Source organism: Stegastes partitus, unplaced genomic scaffold, assembly GCF_000690725.1.
Source record: "Stegastes partitus isolate 25-593 unplaced genomic scaffold, Stegastes_partitus-1.0.2 Scaffold548, whole genome shotgun sequence".
Taxonomy (NCBI): domain Eukaryota; kingdom Metazoa; phylum Chordata; class Actinopteri; family Pomacentridae; genus Stegastes; species Stegastes partitus.
Genome location: NW_007578279.1, coordinates 69239 through 92160, shown reverse-complemented (window position 1 = coordinate 92160; position 22922 = coordinate 69239). Strand labels below are relative to the sequence as shown.

Here is a 22922-nt window from a genome sequence, read left to right as displayed (position 1 = left end):
GGTTATTCAGTTAGTTGACCAACAATTACAGACTTACATTAGTGTTTGCATTGTCATTGCATGGTCCAGCATTTACAATGGTGTCTATCTGACCTTTTGTGTGCTGCCTTGTTTTGATTGAAGTACTGCAGTTGTCAGACTTCAATCAAAGATGATATTTTATACTTGCTGTGTTAGCACATCTGACTGCTGGTTCTGGCATTGGTACTGATCATACTAGGATTCAGTAAGTAAGTTTCAGAGGTGCACATTATGTGAGAAGGTTTGACTAAATGATGTACATCTTGACAGATGTACGTCGCTTTGGATTAAAGCATCTGCGAAATGAAATTGTGGATTTGTAGAATTGTAAATGGCCTTTGACCTCCTCCTTCCCTCCCCCGACAACAGAAAGTGTCACAACAGCTCATTAGGACTAGTAATCCCTTCTGGAATTTAAGAAGGTTATTTGTATGAACAAACCTGGAGCACCTTTGTATTCTGTTAAGGCCTCCTACTTAGGCTCTGTGGTATGAAGACACGGGTTGCTTTTAATACACACTCTAGGTGACCTTTGCATCACTAAGCCGTTTATGTAATAATAGTTGAACAACAAATGGCCTCACTGTAGCACCTCTATATTAAGTCAATATTGCAATAAACTGTTTATTTTGTTATCTCATTTTACATATGAAACCCTGTAGGTACAAAGACTGTTGGAGGGTGTTGTCCTGTGGTTTTTCTGTTTAAGTTTAGCAATACCCTTGTTTAAACGAACTTTGTTTTGGCAGTGCTTTATGTATATTTTGTGTAATGCCTTGGTGTAGGGATTTTTATTGCACATGTTCTTCTTTTCCTTGGTGTCATGAGGCAAAGTTGCTGGACTAACTGTAAGAAAATCTATTATTTGCATCGAGTATTGTGTCAGTAAGATCTTGATTCAGATCTATGGTCATTTCTGAGTGATTTTTTTAATGATGTCTTTATTGTATTATGTTCACTATAGGTACATGAGTAGAAAAATGTGACAAGAAAGGCAAAATGATCTGCTTGTTTATCTCTTTATGATGGATAGCTATGTTACTTGTATGTACATAGCCAAAGGACTTTGCATCTCTCCCCAGAAGATCTTGCATAGTTTTAAAATATCTCCCCGCCACTGGGTCGTTTCTCTCTCAGCAATTGTGCCATATTCTGTCTATTGACCATTTCGTAGCATCTTTTTAGTCACGTGGATTTTCGATTTATTGCTTGGTACTGTTATCTAGTCTTTTTCAATACTGGAACCGTGAAATAGTAGTTTGAGTTACATTTAACACATTGGTGAAATACTTTTTATCATTACTGACCTGGATGGGTTTAGATAAAGGCAAAAGAAATGGGAAACAGGGGTGCTTTAAAACCTAAGAAGCCTCTTGGATGAGAAGTGTAATTTATTTAAGAACCTTAAAGGGAAGTCTAGTTGCTCTTTATGTAAACTCCCATGATTATCATGACCAGAATGGTTGAGGATCCTCACAGACAGGTGTACTTTTTAAAAAAAGGCCCCTTGCTTGTGTTTTGCCTGTGTTGAGTTTAGTCTGGGTCAGGGTATTTTGCTGAATCAAGGCTGTCTCTCTGGCTCCGTTCCCCCACACTGCAGCGCCCAAAATGGTCCAGTGAGGGAGGCTGGCCAGGCTGCACAGTTCGACTCAGGACATCTCGACACTCCTCTCCGCCTTATCTCAGTGCCGACCGTCATCATCAGTGATTTGTGAAAAGCAGTGCGTGCGCGAGACTGCCCACCCTCTGTACTCTCACTTTCTGACTTTCACCATTTCATTAGTCTTCAGCATCTGCAATGAGATCTTTTGTGAATACTTGTCTCATACTCTCTCCCCGCATATTCCCTCCCCAAAAATTGTTGAGAAATAGTTTAAAAAAAAAAAAAAAAAAAAGCCCCAAGCAAGCAACGTGGTCTATTTGGTACTTGACTGTAGAAACACAATAAAAGATAAATAATGTAAGTGATTTTCTATTTTCGGACTTTTTTATAGACAAAAGTATTGTTAGCTTATTGGAAAAATCAATATTTTCTATTTTTTAGTTGCAGCACTGGGCTCAACATACATTTATCAATACCAGATAAATTAAATTACATTAAGAATGTATTTCTATGCTCTAATTTTATGTATTTTGCCAATATTTATCTATTTTTTTCAAGCCTGTTGTCTGCAACCATTTGTAGAAAATGTATTTCCAGTAAAGTTTATAATTCTGAAATGTTCTATTATCATATGTTTTCTACTACAACCAGCTTTAGTAATTTAAGTTGAATTGTGAAATGGTTTACTCAATTTTTCATAACGCCTCAGTGAGTTTGAATGATCCTTGTTAAGAATATCTTTCTGGTAGGTGTTTGTAAGAAAAAACATATTGTCAGATATTTACGCTTATTTGATTGATAAAACTCTAATATTGATAATAGTGTTGTCCTCAAATCAGTGCATCAATTAGGTGTAAAACAAAGATGTAATCAGTCAACAGTTGCCATGGCCATTGCCTAAGCAGCAGTCGTCTTTCAAAGAGGCAAGTGAGGAATTCATTTTTTTTTTTCTCCTTCGTCTGTGTCAAAGAATTGCTTGTTGGTCAGCCTACGCATTTAGTTTTACAGAAAATAGGTTTATAGATGGTTTGTATGCCCTAATCCGCATTGGCCAACTCCTGGTCACAATTGGCTAGACACAGTCATACACTTAAACACACATGCAATGAGCATAAGTGCCTCCACCCATAGCTAATTCTACTCACGGGTGCAGCAGTGACATAATATTTTTTAAAAAAAAAAAATTATTATTATTATTTTTATATATATATATATATATAATTTTTTTTTATGAGTAGTGTCTGCCAGACATCACCTCCTCATAGCTTGTCCTTGTCTCTTTCCCATCGTTTTTCATAGCTCATTCCTTTTACACCGAAACAGGAAAGTAGTGATTTGGTGATAGCGTGATTGTTGGTTTGCTGTCACAGTATCTCAGTGGCTTGTCATCTTGGATAATGTTCCTCTCTGTTAGGATCCTCCTTGACAAGGCAGGGTAACGCATTTAAATTTTGCTCTCCCTGTAGCCGTTCAGACCACCAGTCTTTTCTTGCGTGCATTTTGCAGATACAGCTTGGGTTTACAGTGGCTGTATGGCAGAGCTATAACACTGTAACAGGGATAATAGCAGCTGGCACATCTGCTGGTCAAAGCCTCCTGCAGTCATGACTGATGGGACACAATTCAGCTGCGGGCAGTCTGCTGGCTCATGGCTCGCCCTGCACCAGCTTTTGTTACAGCAGCGGAAGCACTGCAATTGTCATCTGTTATTAAAGATGGGTGGAGAGGGTGGCCAAGTAAATTATCATATCTCCTTTAGCCTGGCAACCAGGGTTTATTTCCCAGGATTCCAACACCCTCATTGTTGAAATGCCTAAATAAACTGAGCAAGACATACCTGTACTGGTGGCATTGTGTAGCAGTCTGTCCTCAGTAAAAGGAATTGGTCCTGCATGGATCAATAAATCATCACATTGACATTGTATCTGAGAGTGAAACTGAGTTTTTCATAGCAGTGTTAAAAAAAAAATGCACTGAGGCCTACTTTCCCTGCAGTTTCAGTGTGTTAGGGTGTGTGTGTGTGCGCAAGTCTGAGTTTAGCTTATTTTACAAGAACTGTACTTCCTGAGGTGAAATATTTTTAATCCTCTTAGCCAAAAGTTGTGACACACGGAGTATGTTGGCTATAGCTGTCTAGATTTATAGCATAAGCATAAGTTGTTGACAAGTTGTTTAATTCAAATCCTTGTCACACTATTGTTACTAAGTCCAAATGTTGTTAATCTGCTCCTTGTTAACGAAGGATCAAGATGAGGCCAAGTTAATGAGGGAACGAGGAAATTGCAATTAGGAACACAAAGTTGTTGAGAAGGACCAATTCGACACGGTGTGTAATTTAGCTGATATAATCAGCGGTAATGCTGAAACTTGTTCCACTTATAATACATTTAGTTCCCCCTGAATGTGGATCACACTGGTTCACTGATCTGAGATATTTTGATATTAATCAAGAACTCTTGGACTTTGTCTCACTAGGGGTACTGTTAGAATACGGACCACTAAATTAGTCCACCTTTTTCCAAGCTTGACCATTGAGATGCTGAATTCAACTGGCAGCTTATTAAGAGTAACATTTCTTATTAGTTGTCTTTGCCTATGTTCTTTGCCACTGTTGCTTTGCTCTTTTGTACATTCAGCGGCACTTAGTTGTGTGTAAACTGTAGCATTTCATGAAAGATGGGACTTGTCTGAAGTTGAAAATAGAAATCTAATCCCAGACAACTTTGGGGCCTGTCAAGGGGGCTGGTGCCTAGGGGACAGATGATGCAAATATATGCAAAACATTTGGATGATTTTTTCTCTTGTTTTCTTTAGCATTTTTAAATGCAAAAACTGTTTGCTAAAAATGATGGTAGTTTTAAACTTCAGAATGTGTGTTTTCAATAAGTTTTCCTGTTTGAGAACAGCATCAGCATCTCTCGTTCACTGTGCGCCTGTGTTGTGCACCAAAGTGCATGCAAATCTGTCAGCTGTTTTGACACATGCACTTCTTCCCTAAACTTATCAAGACATTATCCAGAAGAATTTGTTAAAATGTAAATGTCTGAATCCGGTGGAGTGGACGTTTATAGGACTTTGTCATGTCTCGCACAAAGTCTGAATAATGTCCGATTGAACCAGTGTGTGAATAGAGCAGGTCATTGTACGTAATATTCACAGTAAGCGTGTGGGTGTGCGGATGACATTTCTATCATCAAGAAAATACAAATATCTAAAGGTTAGACAGAAGGGTTAGTTACACGAAGACTACAAAAAATGTGTAATTGATGAGACAACATGAATCGGGAACTTGTTGATAATGCCAGATAAATTAAAAAAATGGCCAGAGACTTAGGCGTTCACAACCAAATTACAAATCAGCTCATGTCTTTCATGCACTTCCTAGGTGCCACTCTGCAGCTCAACCAAACAGAATATTTCCAGTAGTTACAATGTCTCTGACTCAGACAGTATCCTGTTGTGTGCTACTTCGTGTCAAAGGAAAACTCCAGACAATATCTAGAGTTTATATGAAAAAATGGCTTTAGATTGGTGCCCCAGAGAAATTAACACTCTGCAGCACCACAGCCTCTTTACGAAGAGCAGTTTGGTTCTGTTAGTGACTAATCATTAGATAGAGTTTGTGCCTCTTCAATCCCTGTGATGCTTCACAACCTTTTTTCCAAATCCAGCAAAAGTGTAGTTACTGCGAGAAAGATTAGTCATGTTGTTCTGTTAAGTAACAAGTTTTTTTTTTTATCCACCATCTACACAAAATTAAACCTGCATCATATGTTCGTACTACAGTTGGCTAATCTTGTGTGCATTAGTATCATTGTGATTGGTGACGGACAATCTGATTGCTGATGGGTGGAAGAAAATTTCTCATGTGAAGTTAGCAAAATGAAGATCTAGAATTATGCATGACTCATGGAAGAAAAAGGCACACACATGATTGCTGGCTTTAATAAAGCTAAAGGGATTTGGCAAATACATGTGATATGGATTTCACATGGTCAGATTGCACTCACTCAAAAACAATTAGCGTTTGCGTCTTCAGTCGTCAATGTTTGATTTGATGGCAAAAGATCACATCAGTATTTGGGGTACTTTAAGAGCATAAAAGTTTTTTTTTGTTTTTTTTGTTTTTTTTTTTTTACTTATGTAGACTGCAGAAATTCTAATTTAATGATAAATCCCTTGACAAACTTGCAGAGCTTTTTACCGTTAGCCCAGTACTAGTGTGTGTTGGAGAGCAGGGTCTTTCGGAACTAATTTCACATGAAGGATGTTCATTGTTTGACAGATTTGTTGAGTTACATGTTTTTCTTCCTTCTTTTTAGTACAAGTTTGAGGGGGCAATGAAGAAATTTGATTAACGACAGTGATTACATTGATGAGGTTTACTTCCAGTTTTTAGTTTCTTAAGCAGGGCCACGTCAGTTGTCAGTCAGAGCTGTTACAATATCAAAGGCTTGTCATTGTCTTTGTCTAGTATGTTGCAATGACAGTGCCTTATCAAGTGGCCAGATAGATTTCAGTACATGACATTCTACACATATATGCAAAATATCCATTTTCCTTGCACTGTAAGCTAATTGGAGTGATAGCATCTGCCAGTGCATACTGTACATTCTGTAGCATAGATGGCCTCAGTGTAACTCAAGATCCAAAGTAGGGCAGTGTTCAGAGTTATGTCAAACAGCTAAAGCTTTTTATATAATATGTATTTACCGCTAGATCCTCAGGTAAAACACTTGGAATGATGGTTATCTCTTCACAACAAGGATACTTATTCTGTTTTTACATTGACAGTATGCAGTAAAGGCAACATGTGACATTATGGCAGGATTTGATTTTAACACATAGTTCTGCAATTACATGGTATATTAGCCTGCAGTTCCCAGGACTAATATTTTAATCTATTACCTGGTCCCTCCAAAGCCCAGAGGTCCACTGTCTTGGCATCTTTCGCATGTGTCTGTGGTCCTGTATGAACTACCAGAGCTGCGGAACTAATAGAGTTGAACGCACAGATGTAGGGGGTGGCAGTATGTGCAACACAGCTTCAAAGATTGTTCCCCGGTAATGTCACAATCTATTTTTCTGTCCTGTGTGTGTGTGTGTGTCTTTTCTTTAGCATGTAGAGCAGAAGCTTGATAAGATTACATGCCCACTAAATGCTCATACATGCACACAAACTGTAGATGATTTGTTTGGTACACAGTTTGGATTGTAAATGTAATTTAGTTGGTCACACTTGTTAAGAGCTCTCACAGTAACTAAAAAGAAACTGAGTTTCATGTGTTGACGTTTATCCCTGTGTATGTTTGCATGTGTGTCATGGGAGTGACATTCTTCTAGTACCTCAGTGTGCATATGTGTCTTGCCATGCAGTGAACAACACCTCCAAGCCTACATGGGGCTTCTGAATTATGCAGAAGCCCCAATGTCTGCAAAGAGGGAAGCAGAAGTGGAGGAGCAATGGAGGGGTATGTGGGGAATGTGATTGGGACTTGGGGAACACTGAGTTGGGGGTTATTTAGAAAAAGCAGCAGGATTCCTGAAAGATGAGAGCAGAGAGATGATGAGGGGAGGGAGTATGAAAGAAAAAGGGGGTAATGTGGGGAAGAGAGTATTGCCTAAAGGGAGAAAAGCTGCAATGCTGATTGGTTAAAAATCCTTTAAGCTGTCTATTTCATTCCTCAGTGTTGCTCTCTTTAGACCAGCGTTTCAGGTAAACTTCAGACCACGTGCTGCTTCGGTGCAACAAAGAGCACTTGGGGATAACCCAGCCCAACTTAGGCAGCCCCTGCCTTCCATTGCTCAGCTCGCCTCAGTAGAAAGAGTTCTCTGCAGAACTGAATTATTCATGGGACTTCAGAAGAGTGCAGTGAAAATCCCCACCCCCCACACACTTGCACACAAAACCTGATATGCTACATTCTCACACACATGCACACCATGCTTTATCATCATATCACTCCACTCCTTAACACATTGCATCACAACATGTCTTACTTCATTGTTAATTTTTAGGTTATTTGGGGTGATGTTGTGTTTGAGTTTCATCTCAGGGGGCGTTAACTCTGGTTGAATAATTGAATAGATCAGATGCCGCTAGGTCGTGTTTATTGCATTGCACCGTCAGCGTCGTCCATCTCTGAGAGGGGTGGGGTCTTGCTTCTAGCAAGTGTTGAGTATGCATGTTATGTAAGTTGTCCATGTGGTGGTCTAAAGGAAGAATCGCTGGAAAGAAGTCACGAGCTAAAGCAAGGTGTTGCCACAGTGAGGTCGGTCTTACAAAGAATTGGAGAGGGAAGGGGTTCAGAGGGAGCAGTTGCCAAAGATGTTTTTGCGTATGTGGGGGATGTTGGGTGATGAAGAAGGGAGTGGTTGGTGTGAGGGGTGCAGAGAAAGAGATGGATTGCAGATGTGGGGGGATGGGAGAAAGGAGCAAAAGGTAGTGTGTGAGAGAGTGAGCAAGCAAATGAAGGAGATTGAGAAAGATAGACGAGATCGATGACACATAACCTTTAGCTGCAGCTTGTTGTGGGTGTGACCATGTTAATGCCTGGGTTCCTTCTCCCTGGCTGTGGTTTGTCACCCGTCTTTTTTTTTCTTTTTTTTTTTCTTCACACATCCTCAGTGTTTCTGGAATTAAAGCTAACAAGTGAGAAGTCACGTCTGAATGTATTACACTTTAAATACTTGTATACTTTAAATATCATCCACAAGGAAAATATTATAATAGAATCTTCCTACTGCTTCAGAAAGCCAATGATCTGTATTTTTTCCCACACAGATGCACACTATGGACAGTCATCAGCTTTGATGTGCATATGGTCTAATTAGAGATGTGTATATGGCTGAAAGACTGACACTAACCTCCTTCTCACTCCCTCTGTCTTGCTAAAGCATACTGGATGCATGAATTTACAATGTGCCGGAAAGGCGACAGGCTCTTCCATCTGGCGGTTCTTGTGAAGCAAATCTAAGTACCTATTATTAGGACTTCACATTCATTATTTCTTCATCTGTCATTTCTTTTAGGACCGTAAGCTGTCAAAAGTGGAACGCCAGCGCTTTAAAGAGGAGGCAGAGATGTTAAAGGGTCTTCAACATCCCAACATTGTTCGTTTCTATGATTTCTGGGAGTCACCTCTTAAAGGAAAGAAGTGCATTGTTTTAGTAACAGAGCTCATGACTTCAGGAACGCTAAAAACGTGAGTATTGGTGAATGCGGATATTTTTGAGATAGCATTTCTGACGTATAGGACTTTTAAAGTGAGTTAAAGTGAACTTACCACTTAGCTTTGTATTTTGCAACTCTTAATTGTCATGTAACATGTTCCCCTTCCCTTCATACAGCTATCTGAAGCGGTTCAAGGTAATGAAGCCCAAGGTGTTGAGGAGCTGGTGCAGACAGATCCTGAAAGGCCTCCACTTTCTTCACACCAGGACTCCACCAATCATCCATAGAGATCTCAAATGTGATAACATCTTTATTACTGGACCTACAGGATCAGTGAAGATAGGGGATTTAGGACTAGCAACACTCAAGGCAGCGTCTTTTGCTAAGAGCGTCATAGGTAGGAGACTTTAACATGTGTATTGTTAGATTTATTGTTCATACAGCAAAGAAGTAGTGACATCTTCATTGCGCACTCTGTCTGCAGGCACTCCGGAGTTCATGGCTCCAGAGATGTACGAGGAGCACTACGATGAGGCTGTGGATGTCTACGCCTTTGGCATGTGTATGCTAGAGATGGCCACCTCAGAATATCCGTACTCTGAGTGTCAGAATGCTGCTCAGATTTATCGTAAAGTTACGAGTGTGAGTCATACTGTACAATTTTACATTAATTTCCTGCAGAAACAGGCAGCTTAGGACCAGTCATCTGTGGGAAGGTACACAGGAAAGAAGGGGGGAGAGAGAAGGGCTTTAGTATTCAACAAATGGCTTTGGCTGGAAATAAACAAGGGACACTCCAGTGCTGTGGCAAGCTCTGTAACCATTGGGCGACCAGGTTGCATCCAGTGTGCATTAGTTTATTGTTCTCCCAAAATGACATACTTAGTAAAAAAAAAAAAAAAGGTTTTAATATGAAAAATGTCAAAATGTTTATGTTTAAATAGATAAGGGAAAAAGAAAATCGTAGATTAGGTCCTCTGACTTTTTTATATTAACTCTCTGAGTCCCAAGCAGTTTGTGAGCATTTCTTAACTCCTGTCACATTTTTACTCTTGGCGGTAGTGGAGTCAGTCATGGCTTCTTGGTTGTGCGAGAAGTGTGAAACTTGTAGTTCAGGTTAATGCATACAGTTTGTATTGGTGAAGTTTAAAATGAGACCTGCAGAATAAAGTAATTTTGATAAATGGTGCAATTATAAACTTAGATTAGATTTGTTCGATGAAAGCAAAAATCACACATTTTTAGTTCAAGAGCTTTCGGAAAGTTGAAAATCCGATGACTCCTTCAATTTCTAAGAGTATAGCTATGCAAACAAAAGGGGGCTCCACTAATTGCACATTGCAACAAATTTGACATAATGAATGTGCTGATAGGGCTGCCCTGCCTTCGCCCTAAGTCGGTTGGGATAGGCTCCAGCCCCCCCGCAACCCTAGTGAGGATTAAGCGATGTATAGATATTGGATGGATGGATGATAGGGCTGCAAGGTGGCGCAGTTGGTTAGCACTGTTGCCTCACAGCAAGAAGGTTGCCGGTTCGCGTTGGAATCTTTCTGCGTGGAGTTTGCATGTTCTCCCCGTGCAGTGTGGGTTCTCTCCGGGTTCTCCGGTTTCCTCCCACAAGTACAAAAACATGTTGAGGTTAATTGGTGATTCTAAATTGTCCGTAGGTGTAAATGTGAGTGTGCTTGGTTGTCTGTCTTTAAGTGTAGCCCTGCAATAGACTGGCGACCTGTCCAGGGTGTCCCCTGCCTTCGCCCTAAGTCAGCTGGGATAGACTCCAGCCCCCCCCTCCGACCCAAATGAGGGTTAAGCGGTGTATAGATAATGGATGGATGGAATGTGCTGATAATTTGAACAAAGAAATTAGTATATTTATATAGCAATACTTTTGAAAATGATAATTCCTTTAGCAGTCCAAATGAGCTATATGTGATTTTGTTTCGAGAAGCGTTAGCACAAATGCTTGATTATTCCACTGCCTTTGCAAAGAGACCCTGCTGGTAGCATTCATTTTGTAATATTTCACAGTCATGCTTCACAAACCTGTACAATTGGAAATAGCAAGGTCAAAGACATGTTTGTTTTTGTTTTTTTTAGCAGTGTCAGAATAAAATAAGTCTGGAGAGTTGTTCAGAGTACAAGATCTGTACTGTCTTCAGGTAGACGGATCCTCAGTCTTAAATTTGGGTGAAAAATGTAATGAGCCATACGGAGTCACAGAGGGAGTCCAAATCTCTTTTGTGTTTATTAAATAAAGCCTAAAGGCTGTATTTGCTTTTATTTCAGTTTGCTTTCCTCTACTAGCAAAAAATACTGCAAACTCTTGTCAAATTAGGGGGTGTCTAAAGTCGTGGTAGACTTCCTGATTTGATGAAGACTATTGATTTTCCACTATTGAGTCTTGGCAGGGTTGGAAACTAAGAGATAACTCTTTCACCTGCTGTTAAAGGAGGGAGAGCTTCTGTGCACATATTAATGGTTGGGCAGCATCAGTGCAGCTGTCTCTAGATACCGTTTTCTGCATTGTTACTGTATTCATATTAGTGTCCTGCAGGGACCACTGTGGGATATTAAGAGGCAATTGATCAAAGAGAAACCCTGATAGCATTATACTATGTGTTTATGCCCTGAATGGATACAGCATTCAGCTGCATAATTGGTAAGCATGTTATTCCAGCACATGCACAGACTTTACATGTATATCTTTGATGCAGAAAATATCTTTATGCAGGAATTAATGATTTCACAGGTTTTATATACACCACACATACTGCTGCACCTGCAAAACAATAGACCTACTCAGGACTGTGAGTGTTGAGCAAATATTTCGTCATTTTAAAAGTAACAATCAGCCATGTCTTTTGAGTATCAAACCCTCACAAACTTCCTAAACCACTCCCACTCCTACTGTGAATACTCAAGATGTTCTAAACAGTCAGAATACCACAAACAACATCCCCACATGCTCTTTCCTCTGTTTTTCCTTTGTCATTATTTCTCATCAACACAGCATCCTTTGATTGCATGTCGACAATGTTTTGTTTGTATTTCCCTTTCCTCAGGGAGTGAAGCCAGCCAGCTACAACAAGGTCATGGATCCTGAAATCAAGGAGATCATTGGGGAGTGTATCTGCCAAAAGAAAGAGGAACGGTGAGTGACTGTCCCCATCATTGTATAGTGTCCAGCCAACAAGGCCCACAAGGTGCCCTCTCATCTTTCGTGCCTTGTCTCGCCTCCCCCACTTTATTGCTGCAGCGCTGACAGTTGGGATCTCAGCAGCATTGCAGTTTCCCTCTGTATCTGCAGGGTGTCTTTCAATTCTGTTACATAATTAGATTGTGTACAGAGGAGAAAATAAACCTTAATTAGCTTCCAGAGTTTTTTTTTTTTGTTGTTTTTTTTTTTTTAATGTAAGCATGACTAGGTTCAGTAAGTGACTGTCCGGGCATCTCAGGTAATGCATGACCGTATATGACATAATTACTGTGTGAGACTATGCCAAAATATCGCTTCACTATCAACATAGCAGGAGTATTGTACCATAGCTAGCGAGAGCTATTTGTAAACCGACATTACAGATGAATGGCAGCATTGTGTGTGTGACACTGTGCTAGAGTCTGAACTTGCTGTTTCTTCTCCTAGGTACACCATTAAGGACCTCTTGAACCATGCTTTCTTTGCTGAGGACACGGGTGTGAGGGTGGAGTTGGCGGAGGAGGATGATGGGAAAAAGGCCTCGATAGCTCTCAAACTGTGGGTAGAAGACCACAAGAAGTTAAAAGGGAAGTACAAAGAGAGTGGAGCCATTGAGTTCATGTTTGACCTGGAGAAGGAGGTCCCTGAGGTTGTGGCACAAGAAATGGTGAGTGAATAATTGAAGGTTTCATACATGAACAAATATTTGAAGATAAATCTGGATTTAAAATCCTGTCACTTGTCTTCTGTACCTCTTTGTTTTACATGGGCATCATGTATGAAATAATTTTTGTAATTATTTAGTTTTAACCCAAGTTAGGTACACAGTTTTTTTCTACTTTGTGTGTCCTCTGGCCTTAGTGTGTTCTAATTGTTAGTAGTTCCTTTATGTCGTGATCTGAGAATATACTAAAATGAAGATTGCTCATGCTAACTTGCTGTTACAGGAATACAGTGATTGCAGTTTTATTTTTTCCTTTTGTTTACATAGTTTCTCCAGTGGATCCCCTCAGATAAGGCACTCAGGCCTAACAATAAAAACACAGCCAGAAAAAAAAATTACATTTCTCTGTGTGGGAGTCTTGATAACATCTTCTCCAAGCCTTTATATCGTTCATCTAACATTCTTCAACATCATAAAAATGTCCTTAATAGGGGTATCAGTGCAAGGAGACTATTGACTTAACTTCAGGTGGAGAATGTAAACATTAGTATTATTAGGCTTTGCTTTCTGGCAGGCTAGAACAGGTTTTGGGAAAAACGAAAACTTGTACACATTAATTGAAACTCTCCCACATTTAGTGAGAATAATGCAGGAGAAATTATTTAAGTTGGTCCTTTTTGTTGAACTATTAAAAATGGCCTTCAACAGCTTACATTGAAAAAAGCTTTTTTGAAACGTTTATGTCCTGTAACATCAGGACACGGGGTCATCTGCAATGTAGATATTAGTGCAATATCAGATTAAAAAAATACGTGCTTGTATACTACGTTTGAATTTAGGAGCGAAAGACAGATGTTTGGAGGCTCTTAGCTGAGGGTTCTTCATACTCATTTTTAGTAAGGTGTGTTTTACCTCAGATTCAGATTGATGTTCAGCTAGCTGATCCAGTGACGGTGATATGTCTAGCTTTCATGGCCTGGCCTAGTGTTTTAACCAGTGTCTTAATTTTCATTGTTGCCCTTTCTCTTCCATACTGTTCTCCTCCTTTCTTGCCTTGCTCTCTTCCCCTCAATTTATCTGTGCCAGTGAGGCCTTGATCATGCTATGAATCTGGAAATAAAATTAAGGCTCTCTCTAACAATCACCTTAGGATGAAAGCAGATGTGGACCAATAGCACAAAGAGATTACAGGACCAGCAACCTCGCTGGCTGCCATGCCACTTGTTATCCAGTCTAATGAGTTATTCCTCTACAGACAGGCAACGTCAGATGTGTAATATTTTTCTTCACTGAGAATCCCAGACTCCTTTCCCTGGCCATTCTGTCTGGCTTTTGTGCTAATAATGCCCTATTGCTTTACTGATTTATTTAAATAAGTTTAGTTATAATATGTGCAGAATAAATGCTTTACTCGTCTTGTTTTGCTTAAGTATTAACTTCAACTTCAACTCAGTTGGCCATCATCAACAGTCAGTTAAAAATTTGTTTAGGCTTTGAGAAAAAATATAGTCTTTATTTAAGTTTCACATGTATAACCAGGTGTTCTATGCATTGTGTGTTTATCTTTATTTGCAGATGTAGCGGTCCAGACAGTTCTATTGTGAACCAAGCTGCTGACAAAGGGAATGATTCCCCACTGCTCTGATCCCCTTAAAATAGATTTTCTGTTCCTTCCTTTTCTTGCTCTTTCTCTCTGCCTCACACACTCCCCTTTTTAATGCACCCTCTCTCTGCTCACATGCTCAATGCTAAAAATATCCTGGAAGTCATGCTCTTCCCTTTTCTTTGTCAGGTGGAGTCTGGCTTCTTCCACGAGAGTGATGCAAAGACTGTGGGAAAGTCGATCAGGGATCGTGTGGCACTGATCAAATGGAGAAGAGAGAGAACAGCGTCCGCTGCAGTTCTAATGGATCGGGGTGAGGGAGGACACAGGCTCCAGATGACACCATCTCAGGGCACCTCTGCTGGGGCTCCACATGTAGGACAGCCCCTTTTGCTGGAACCAGAAGAGCCAGAGGCAGACCAGCACAACAGGCTGCATAACCTACCAGCCAGTGCCACCTCAGTGACATGTAAGAGATTCTGTTCTTGCCCACTCAAAGACACGTTGGTTTAATCTTGGACTTTTTTATGAGTGCAAGATTTGTGTTTCTGCAGCAGACGGCACACTTGATAGTGGCATGGGCTCCACTGTGTACTCAGACTCCCACAGCAGCCAGCAGAGTGTCCTCTACCAGTCCCTGCTGGAGCCTATTACTATGGCAACACAGCAGGTCTGTATCAGAAGCTTAAACACCCTGGTGGACCATGTACATTCAGAGATATAAAATACACACTCTTGTTGAAACCAGCCATTGCTCACATGACCTCAGACTTGAACACAAGCACTGTAATTACACGCTTACAAACATGCATACACATGTTTTGGACATTTGCACATCAATCTTAAGACTGTTGTGCACATTTCATGCAAATGTGTTTCTCATGTCTTTGTGCACCCATGCAAACAAGTTTGTTTTCCCTTCATTTCATCATGTAGTTCTTTTCTTTGGGGTTATGTTATGTTCATTATGAGTAACTTGTATTTTGCTTCTGGGTTGTTCCTTGGTCAGTGCCAGAGCAGTAGCCCTTGTCTGACAGATCGACCTCACTCCTGTGGAAAGAGTGAATTGCAGGGGACAACGTTGGGCCCAGGGCTCAGGACTCAATTGGGAGCTGCAGGCCGGAGAGGAAGCGCCCCTGTTATTGACACTCAAAGGGCAAACCACATTGCTCAACTCCATGCCCTCATTCAGTCTCAGAGACCAATCAGTCCAACCCCTACGGTACCAGAGAACCAGTTGGAACTCAGCCCTACTAAGTTTCACTCAGAGGCTGCGGATGGGTTTCCCGCCCAGATTGCTCTGCCAGTGCTGAAAGTGTCACCTGTATCTTCGCCTTCTGAGTACCGCCGTCTTAGTGATACCAGCATCAGACCACCATCAGAGGCCACCAGTGAGAATTTAATGCTGCCTGCGGCTGGTGGGCGCAGACACTCTGACCTGAGTAGTCTTTTGAGCCTAACCTCTCATCATAGCCACCATTTAGCAATGCATAGAAGCCCCATGTGCCAGGCCTGCCTTTCTTTGCTTCTATTGAAGTCACAAGATGGGAGCCATCGCCGCCTTTCTGTTGTCATGCCAACACACCACTGTCCTTGTGACTTTAGACACCATCCAAAAGGACACCTAAAAGGTTCAAGCGATTCCAATTTCTCACTGCTGCAGCAGTCCCTATTTAATATAATCAGCCGCAAGGCAGCCCCTTGCCACACCACACCCACCCAAGCCTCCCTGCTGCACTCCTCAGCTGCCCACAGGCCTACCGGCAGCAATGATGACTGTGGCCTTAAGAGTCCTCTCCAGTTTGGCAGTTTGGTTGGGGACCAAGAATCTCTCCAGGATTGTGAGGACAGATGCTGTGCCACAGAGCAACAAGTTACCAGGGCTGTAGGAGTGGTAGGTCACAGTAGTGAACAAGTTGCTTTAGTTTCCTGTAATGGGGCGAGCACCTGATTAACAGACTTCTTCCAGCCTGTAGGAGGTATAGCATTATTCTGCATGGGGCTGGTCTGATCTCCTGTCTACTTTTTGACTCTTGCTGCTTTCATAGGTCTACAGCGCTGACCGCCGTCTTTAAAATCACCAGCTTGCTAGTGCCGAAGGACAATGGTGCAACTTCTAACAGACTTCATGTCCCTGCTGATTAACCTTAACCGATCCCTTCTACAACTGACCTAGATTTTAACATTTCCCTTTGCTTTACTAGCCCAGTGCAACAGCTGTCTTCCTCCTTCGCTTGCCAAGGGTAGAGGGCCTCTAATTGAAGAAGTGGTGGCTGTCTGATTTCCATCCTCTTTGTCTCTCCTACTGTTTCCTCTTTGTGTCCTCATTTTAGCTCACACCTGTCAATGCCTGTTCATTGTTGAAACAGTTGTTTAATTAACTTATTTTTATCCCTCATCCTCTTATTATACTTGCATCCTGTAGAACTTAATGTAATTTGCGCGCTTATTATCTTTTGCGGATTTAATATTGACTAGAAAATTCACTCCCAAGAGAGACTAACTTGAATTTCTCGCATGTGTTTCCTTAGGCCAGTTCTGTAGGTCACCAGAATCAACCCTCTGTCCACGGCCTTCCCTCTTCCAGCACAGCAGTGAACACACCACCGCAGTACCTCCAACCTGGACACAGCTACCCTGCTGCTCCATATGCCGGTCAACCCAGTGCTGCAACACCAGCTCCAGCCAGTCTATGTTCAGTCAACATCCAGCACGGAGCCGGTGCTGTTAGCTACACACCTCAAAGTGTGCAGCAATCCCAAGCTGCAGCTAGTATTGCAGCATCAGCTGTGCCGCCACATGTGGCACAGAGCTATCAAGCACTAGGCCACCAACAGCAGCAGGCAACAGCCACAAGCTCTTTGACTTTTCCTTTGCAAGTTCAGCAAACTTGCCAAAACTCTGTGGCCCTAACTCAAGAAAAGGCTCAGTCTGCATCAGGATATCCTGCATCAGTCCAACAACAGAATGCAGCAAACACCTTGCCAGCACAGCAGCCAGCACAAAGCTGCCCTCTTGCATCTGTAGCCCCAAATATGGCAGCCACAATTCAGTGTCAACCTGCACAAGCTCCCAGCGCACTGCAGCAGGTCCAAGCCTCAGTCAAACTGCCCAGTCAGCAGCCTGGTCAAAGCTCCTCCACACCAGCACTTTACAGTCAGCAAATATCCATTCAGCAAGAACACCAACAGCCCTTACCACAAAACACGCAATCCAGTATACAACATGTGCAAAATGCTGCTCAGGCTTATATTCAGCCTCAACTCCAGCATAACCAAGAAACCATGCATACCATACACCAACAAATGGCACAACAGCCTACTATCCAATCTCAAAGTTTTCATTGTTCTACACAGCAACAAGTACAAACCCCACCTCTACAGCAGCACAGTCAAACAACCATGCAGACAGTGATTCCACAGCAGAGTCATGATGTATCTCAGTATCAGCCCCATCCCACAGCAACCCCAATTGCAGCCAAACATCAGAGTTACCCTGCTGCAGGGCCACCTGATGCTGTCTCTCAGAGCTATGCACAGTCTGCCCACCATCAGACTGCTCCAGGTCAGAGTCGGCACCTACCTGCACATTCTGTTGCTGCCCCAGAGAATTACGGAGGAGCTAGCCGGGTAGCGACTCATCAGAGCCTTCCAAATTCTTCCCAGCAAAGCCAAGCTGCACATATCACGCAACAGGTGAGTGTAAAATGTCAATGGTCACCATGCAGTATAGTCTAGTGTAGCGAACTTAGTTCCCCAGTTATGAATTTTGCTTGTTTTCCCTCCTCTGACCTCAGCCTGTCTTTAGTTTTCATCAATTTGTCTTATCTTCGCTTCACTGCTTTCCTAAATTAGGTAGATCACCTTTGTCTTAACAGAATATGTCACTGCAGGACAAAGAAAATAATTCTGCAAGTTACCATAGTTAATAATGGCTATGTAGTTTTCATACTACCGATATTATCATGCCTGGTTTTGATTTGTTTTAGCTCTATTGGAAACAGCTGCATTGGTGGACAGTAGATGAATGAAAAATGAACAGTCCAATAAAGAGGAGTTTCCTCGGACATCAGCCAACAGAGAGATAATGGAAACAGTAATGAAAACAATAACAGTGGTTTTAGCGGCTGTATCCACCAGCTCTTTTAGGCTTGCTCTGTTTTGTGGTACAAAGTGCTCTAGTGTGTGCAGAAGGTTCTGACCAATTCCAGACACAGGGACAGGATGGAAAATGTGAGCTACTTTGAACTGGGTCAATAGCAGGAAATACAGATTTGCAAACTGAGGAATGAAAGTGTAATCCCTGCCTTCATTGAAGTTCCTCCATTCTTTTTGTTTGTGTTTTTGCTTGGTAGAATATCCCCTCTGGTCAGATCATTTCACAGCATGGACAAGATGGACAGGGCCATGGACAGAATATCAGCCAGACAGCTTCCAGTGTGCCAGCACAGGCACTTCCTCCTCAACAGTTAATGACTCAGACTACTGTCCACCAACAACTGCAGCCTCTGCAGATTTCAGCCTCACTCCCACCATCACACCAGACCCAGGTATTGTCAAACTGTTTTCTCTACTTTCACAAATGTCTTATCTGTATAGAACCCCTTCTTTTTTTCATGTGTGAGTTTTTGTGAGTCTCTCTTTTTGTAACCTGCATTACATTTAAAGACCAATAACAATATTGACTTGAAGCAAGTTGTTTTGGTGCATCTTCCTCCTATGTTTGAACCTTTTTTTCCTCTAGACTATTTGATTTTTTCCTGTTTCTTGCTTTTTTTCTTTTCCCCTCAGTGTCCTTCACAGTATCCCACAGTCCAGGTGATGCCAGCTGTGACTGACTATGAATCCTCCTACCCTCACTCCTGCACTGCTCCTCAACCTTCAATCTCCTCTTCTCTTAATCACATCTTCCTTTCCCCCGGACATGCTCTCCCTGTAACTCCGTCTGTCTCTCCCCTCTCTCCCCTGCACATTGAGAACACATTAGTTTCACCCATCCCAGTGTCCCTCATACCTTCCCCCTCACTTGTGCTGGGAAAAGTGGAACCCATATCCCCACAGCACCAACCCCCTGCTGTTCTGCAGCAGAGTGCTAGGGTTGAGGCTTCTCATGCACAACCTGCATTTATATCAGCATTAACCTCCCACCCCATACACACACACACTGCCCCGTGTCAGAACACACACCCTACCACAAATGGCAGCACTCTGATACAGGTAATTATAACAGCTGCAATGGAGCACATATGTTTACCAAGGAGGTGTGAACTGAAATTGAAGTGTGTGTATATGAAGGGTGGTTTTACTGAAGGTAAACATGTGATTGTGATCATCTCTGTTAGATGGTTTTTACATGTTTTGCATCACAAAATTCTTTGTTTTAGAGTAGCTGTGGAGAAAATAATGAATGTTTGAATATGTTACACTCATATTAATCAAATTTTCTGGAAGAAAAAAATGGGAGAAGTCTTTGCTTATACAAGCTATTGCAAATACTTCAGAGATGGAAGTCCTGTAGAATAGTTTGGAAGGAATTCTTATCAAGAAAATACACAATGGCCGTGTACACATTTAAATATCTCTAAATGCCTGCAAAGGATTTAGAATGTGCCACTGTTATTTCATTACGGACATTTGTAATACAAATGTGTTATCTTGTGTTTCTTTTATAGCAGGTTCCTCAACTGGCCCAGAACAGCCATCCTGAGCTTGTCTCCTGCACTGAACCAGCCCAGCCTGCTAAGCTTACACAACCCACAACCTTTTCCTCACCTGTGCTGAACGGGACAGAAATGGGCACAGCCACAACGGCTTCCCAGCTGGACAACGTAAGCCCATGCCAGCTGCCCCCACAGGCCCAGCCCCAGAGTCAGGTTCAAAGCCAAGTTCCTGTGCTGCAGTCCTCTGATTCTCAGAGAACATCGTCTGGGTCTGCCAGTTCCAGTTTGACTCAGCAGAAACCGCTCAGTACTCACGCAGGAGCTGCAGGTCAGGCTCCAACAGAGATAAACACTGAGGTATGGACACACTATTCAGTTAAACACTTTTTAAGTTCTTACTACATATTCTTTCTCTGTTAGTTTTTGTTAACATAGCTACCAGGCTAATGTGATGTATTTCTCTTCAATTCACTTTCAAAATATCTCATATTAAATGTCTGGTACATCTAATACTTTCCATTATTCCACTATTTTCTTTAGTTGTTTATCTGTGCATTTGTTATCTGTAGGATCAAGGTGCGGAGAAACAGACTGGAGGACATAGCTATGACAGGTACTAGTTTTTTTCCCCTTAGCTATCTTTGCAGGTGACAAGTTGGTGATTGCGATTTTAAGAATGCATATTTAATCAGAGTAAACTCAGCCAGTCTTAGGGGCTGTTAAATGTGCACTAATCCCTGGTGGAACATCCTGCCTGATAAACAGTGACATGAATGTTGACATAAAGCATGTGGTTTTTAATAATCTTTGAACCTATATTTGCCCAAACTTAAGATATTTTAAAGGTCTGTTGTTTACACTGATAGTATAGTAGCAACACCAAACCTCTGAAAAGTGCGACTTGTAACCACTGGTTGGCTACATTGCTTTTGCTGTTTTGATTTAAACCTCCCAAGGCAAAGACTCTTCCCACCCCCCTTTTTATGGTCCTGCTTGCATTTTATTTGTTGTGTAATATGACAAAAGGACAGCCTTTCAGATAGACACAAACATGTTTGTAAAACTGGAGTGCAGTCAGATTAACACTTTAATCGCATCTGTTAATTACTCATGGCATTGTAACCAGCAAAAGAACTTATTTCATAATAGATAACTGATAGCTAATCCCCTACAGATCTATATCCCCTTTAAGCTCATGTTGAGTTTAGTGTCACCCATAGCTGATAAATTAGATTTCTGCCAAATCCTGCAGGCATTCCAGAGCAGCTTGCAGGGTAAATTTGACAAAATCTTTTCATAAGCTTAAGTTAAAGAGAGGCAGTAAAGACCTTTAACCTCTTCCCGTTCCCATTATGAAATCTTTATTGTGTGATAATAAAGCTTCTTATGTTTTAAATTTCAGAAGGTAATTTATGGTTATTTATCAAAACTTTGTGTGCATGTATGTTGCTGGTCAGTTGGATGCATTGGAATCATGAAAACCTCTAATGCAGTGCTGTGTATTTAGTAAATGACAATATATTTGTACTGATTATTTTAAATGCTTTTCATCCCCAAAACCAGTGTCAACTCTGATGCTACATCAGGAAAGGAAATGAGCGATGGTTATGAAGGGATACATGGAGGTAAAGGTGACAGTAAAGTCCGCAAACACCACCGCAGGTCCACACGCACTCGTTCTCGGCAAGAGAAGATTAGTAGACCAAAGCTCAGCATGCTCAATGTAAGTAGAAAAAATATATTCCAGCAAGGATTTAAGCCCATGTTAAAAGAATCTAACACCAGACAATGTATGTATTGTGTTTGCTCTTTTTGCAGGTGTGTAACACTGGGGATAAAATGGTAGAGTGCCAGCTGGAAACTCATAACCATAAAATGGTCACATTCAAATTTGACCTCGATGGAGATGCACCCGAAGAGATTGCTACATACATGGTATGTAGGAGGCAAAGTTGCTGCAAATTCACTTGAGGCAAAAAGTTTTCATAGTGTCATTAAGATATGCATGGTCCAAGATGCGTTCTTCTGGCTTCAGAACCCTGAAACTCCCTGTTTGCTATTTTCAGCTGCAATGCAGCAAAAAATTCCTCATCTGTCTTGCTCTTTCTCTCTCCTCCAATGCCAACTACTCATATTGGGCATATTTATAGATAGACGGATGAATATTTAATGGCATAACTACTCGCATGTTAAATATTACTTGTTAAGATAAGACCTTTAATTTCTTTAGGTTGAGAATGATTTCATTCTGCCTCTGGAAAAAGAGGTCTTCATTGAGCAGCTGAAGGACATTGTGGACAAGGCTGAGGACATGCTGAGTGAGGACACAGAGGGTGAGAGGAACTCTGACCAGGGATGCAGCCCCAAACAGAATGAAGGAGCTAGTATACTGCGAACAGAGGTGAGAAAAGAACTGTTGACAGTTTGGAGTTGCAATGATGCAATCTGTCTTCCAGTGTCGCTGCCTTGGGTACATCATCCTGACAGCACTCTCAAGATGATTTTGGATGCAGTGCTGCCAAAAATACCAGCCTTACGTTTTGATCTAACTAAATTTATATCTGAGGTCCAGTTTTTTCCTGGTTGGGAAAACCTTTTAAGTTTCCATTAAATTGATGCCAATGCTTCATATCTCTGTAGTAATCTTTCCTTTTTTTTTTTTTTTTTTTTAAAGGCTTCTGCACCCAGCACCCCACAGCTAGTGTACCAACAAAATGGTAAGGCGTTTGACCAGCTGAAACTTGTGTATTTGCTAACACTTTGGAGTTGTAGTTCAATCCACACTCAGCTACTTCAATTTATATCTGTCATCTCAAGAATTCTATTTTAAAGTTACATTGGAGGGCTAGTGGTGGTTAGCACCGTTTCCTCGCAGCAAGAAGGTCGCCAGTTCGCATCCTGGTGAGGACACCCGGGATCTTTCTGCGTGGAGTTTGCATGTTCTCCCCATGCAGTGTGGGTTCTCGCTGGGTTCTCCGGCTTCCTCCCACATAGTCCAAAAA

General features: G+C 41.5%; 1 protein-coding gene across 1 annotated transcript in view; it reads left to right on the top strand.

Moving 5' to 3' along the window:
- LOC103361988 (serine/threonine-protein kinase WNK2) overlaps positions 1-22922 on the top strand; it is a 43928-nt gene that overhangs the window by 7809 nt on the left and 13197 nt on the right. Inside the window, exons 3-18 of the mRNA XM_008288225.1 lie at positions 8657-8829; positions 8975-9195; positions 9283-9440; positions 11861-11949; positions 12442-12661; positions 14451-14730; positions 14816-14931; positions 15271-16155; positions 16793-17956; positions 18616-18810; positions 19933-20277; positions 20490-20533; positions 21484-21643; positions 21739-21855; positions 22151-22321; positions 22595-22637. Of these exons, the coding sequence (XP_008286447.1) occupies positions 8657-8829; positions 8975-9195; positions 9283-9440; positions 11861-11949; positions 12442-12661; positions 14451-14730; positions 14816-14931; positions 15271-16155; positions 16793-17956; positions 18616-18810; positions 19933-20277; positions 20490-20533; positions 21484-21643; positions 21739-21855; positions 22151-22321; positions 22595-22637 (4381 nt within the window). The remainder of the gene's footprint in view (positions 1-8656; positions 8830-8974; positions 9196-9282; positions 9441-11860; positions 11950-12441; positions 12662-14450; positions 14731-14815; positions 14932-15270; positions 16156-16792; positions 17957-18615; positions 18811-19932; positions 20278-20489; positions 20534-21483; positions 21644-21738; positions 21856-22150; positions 22322-22594; positions 22638-22922) is intronic.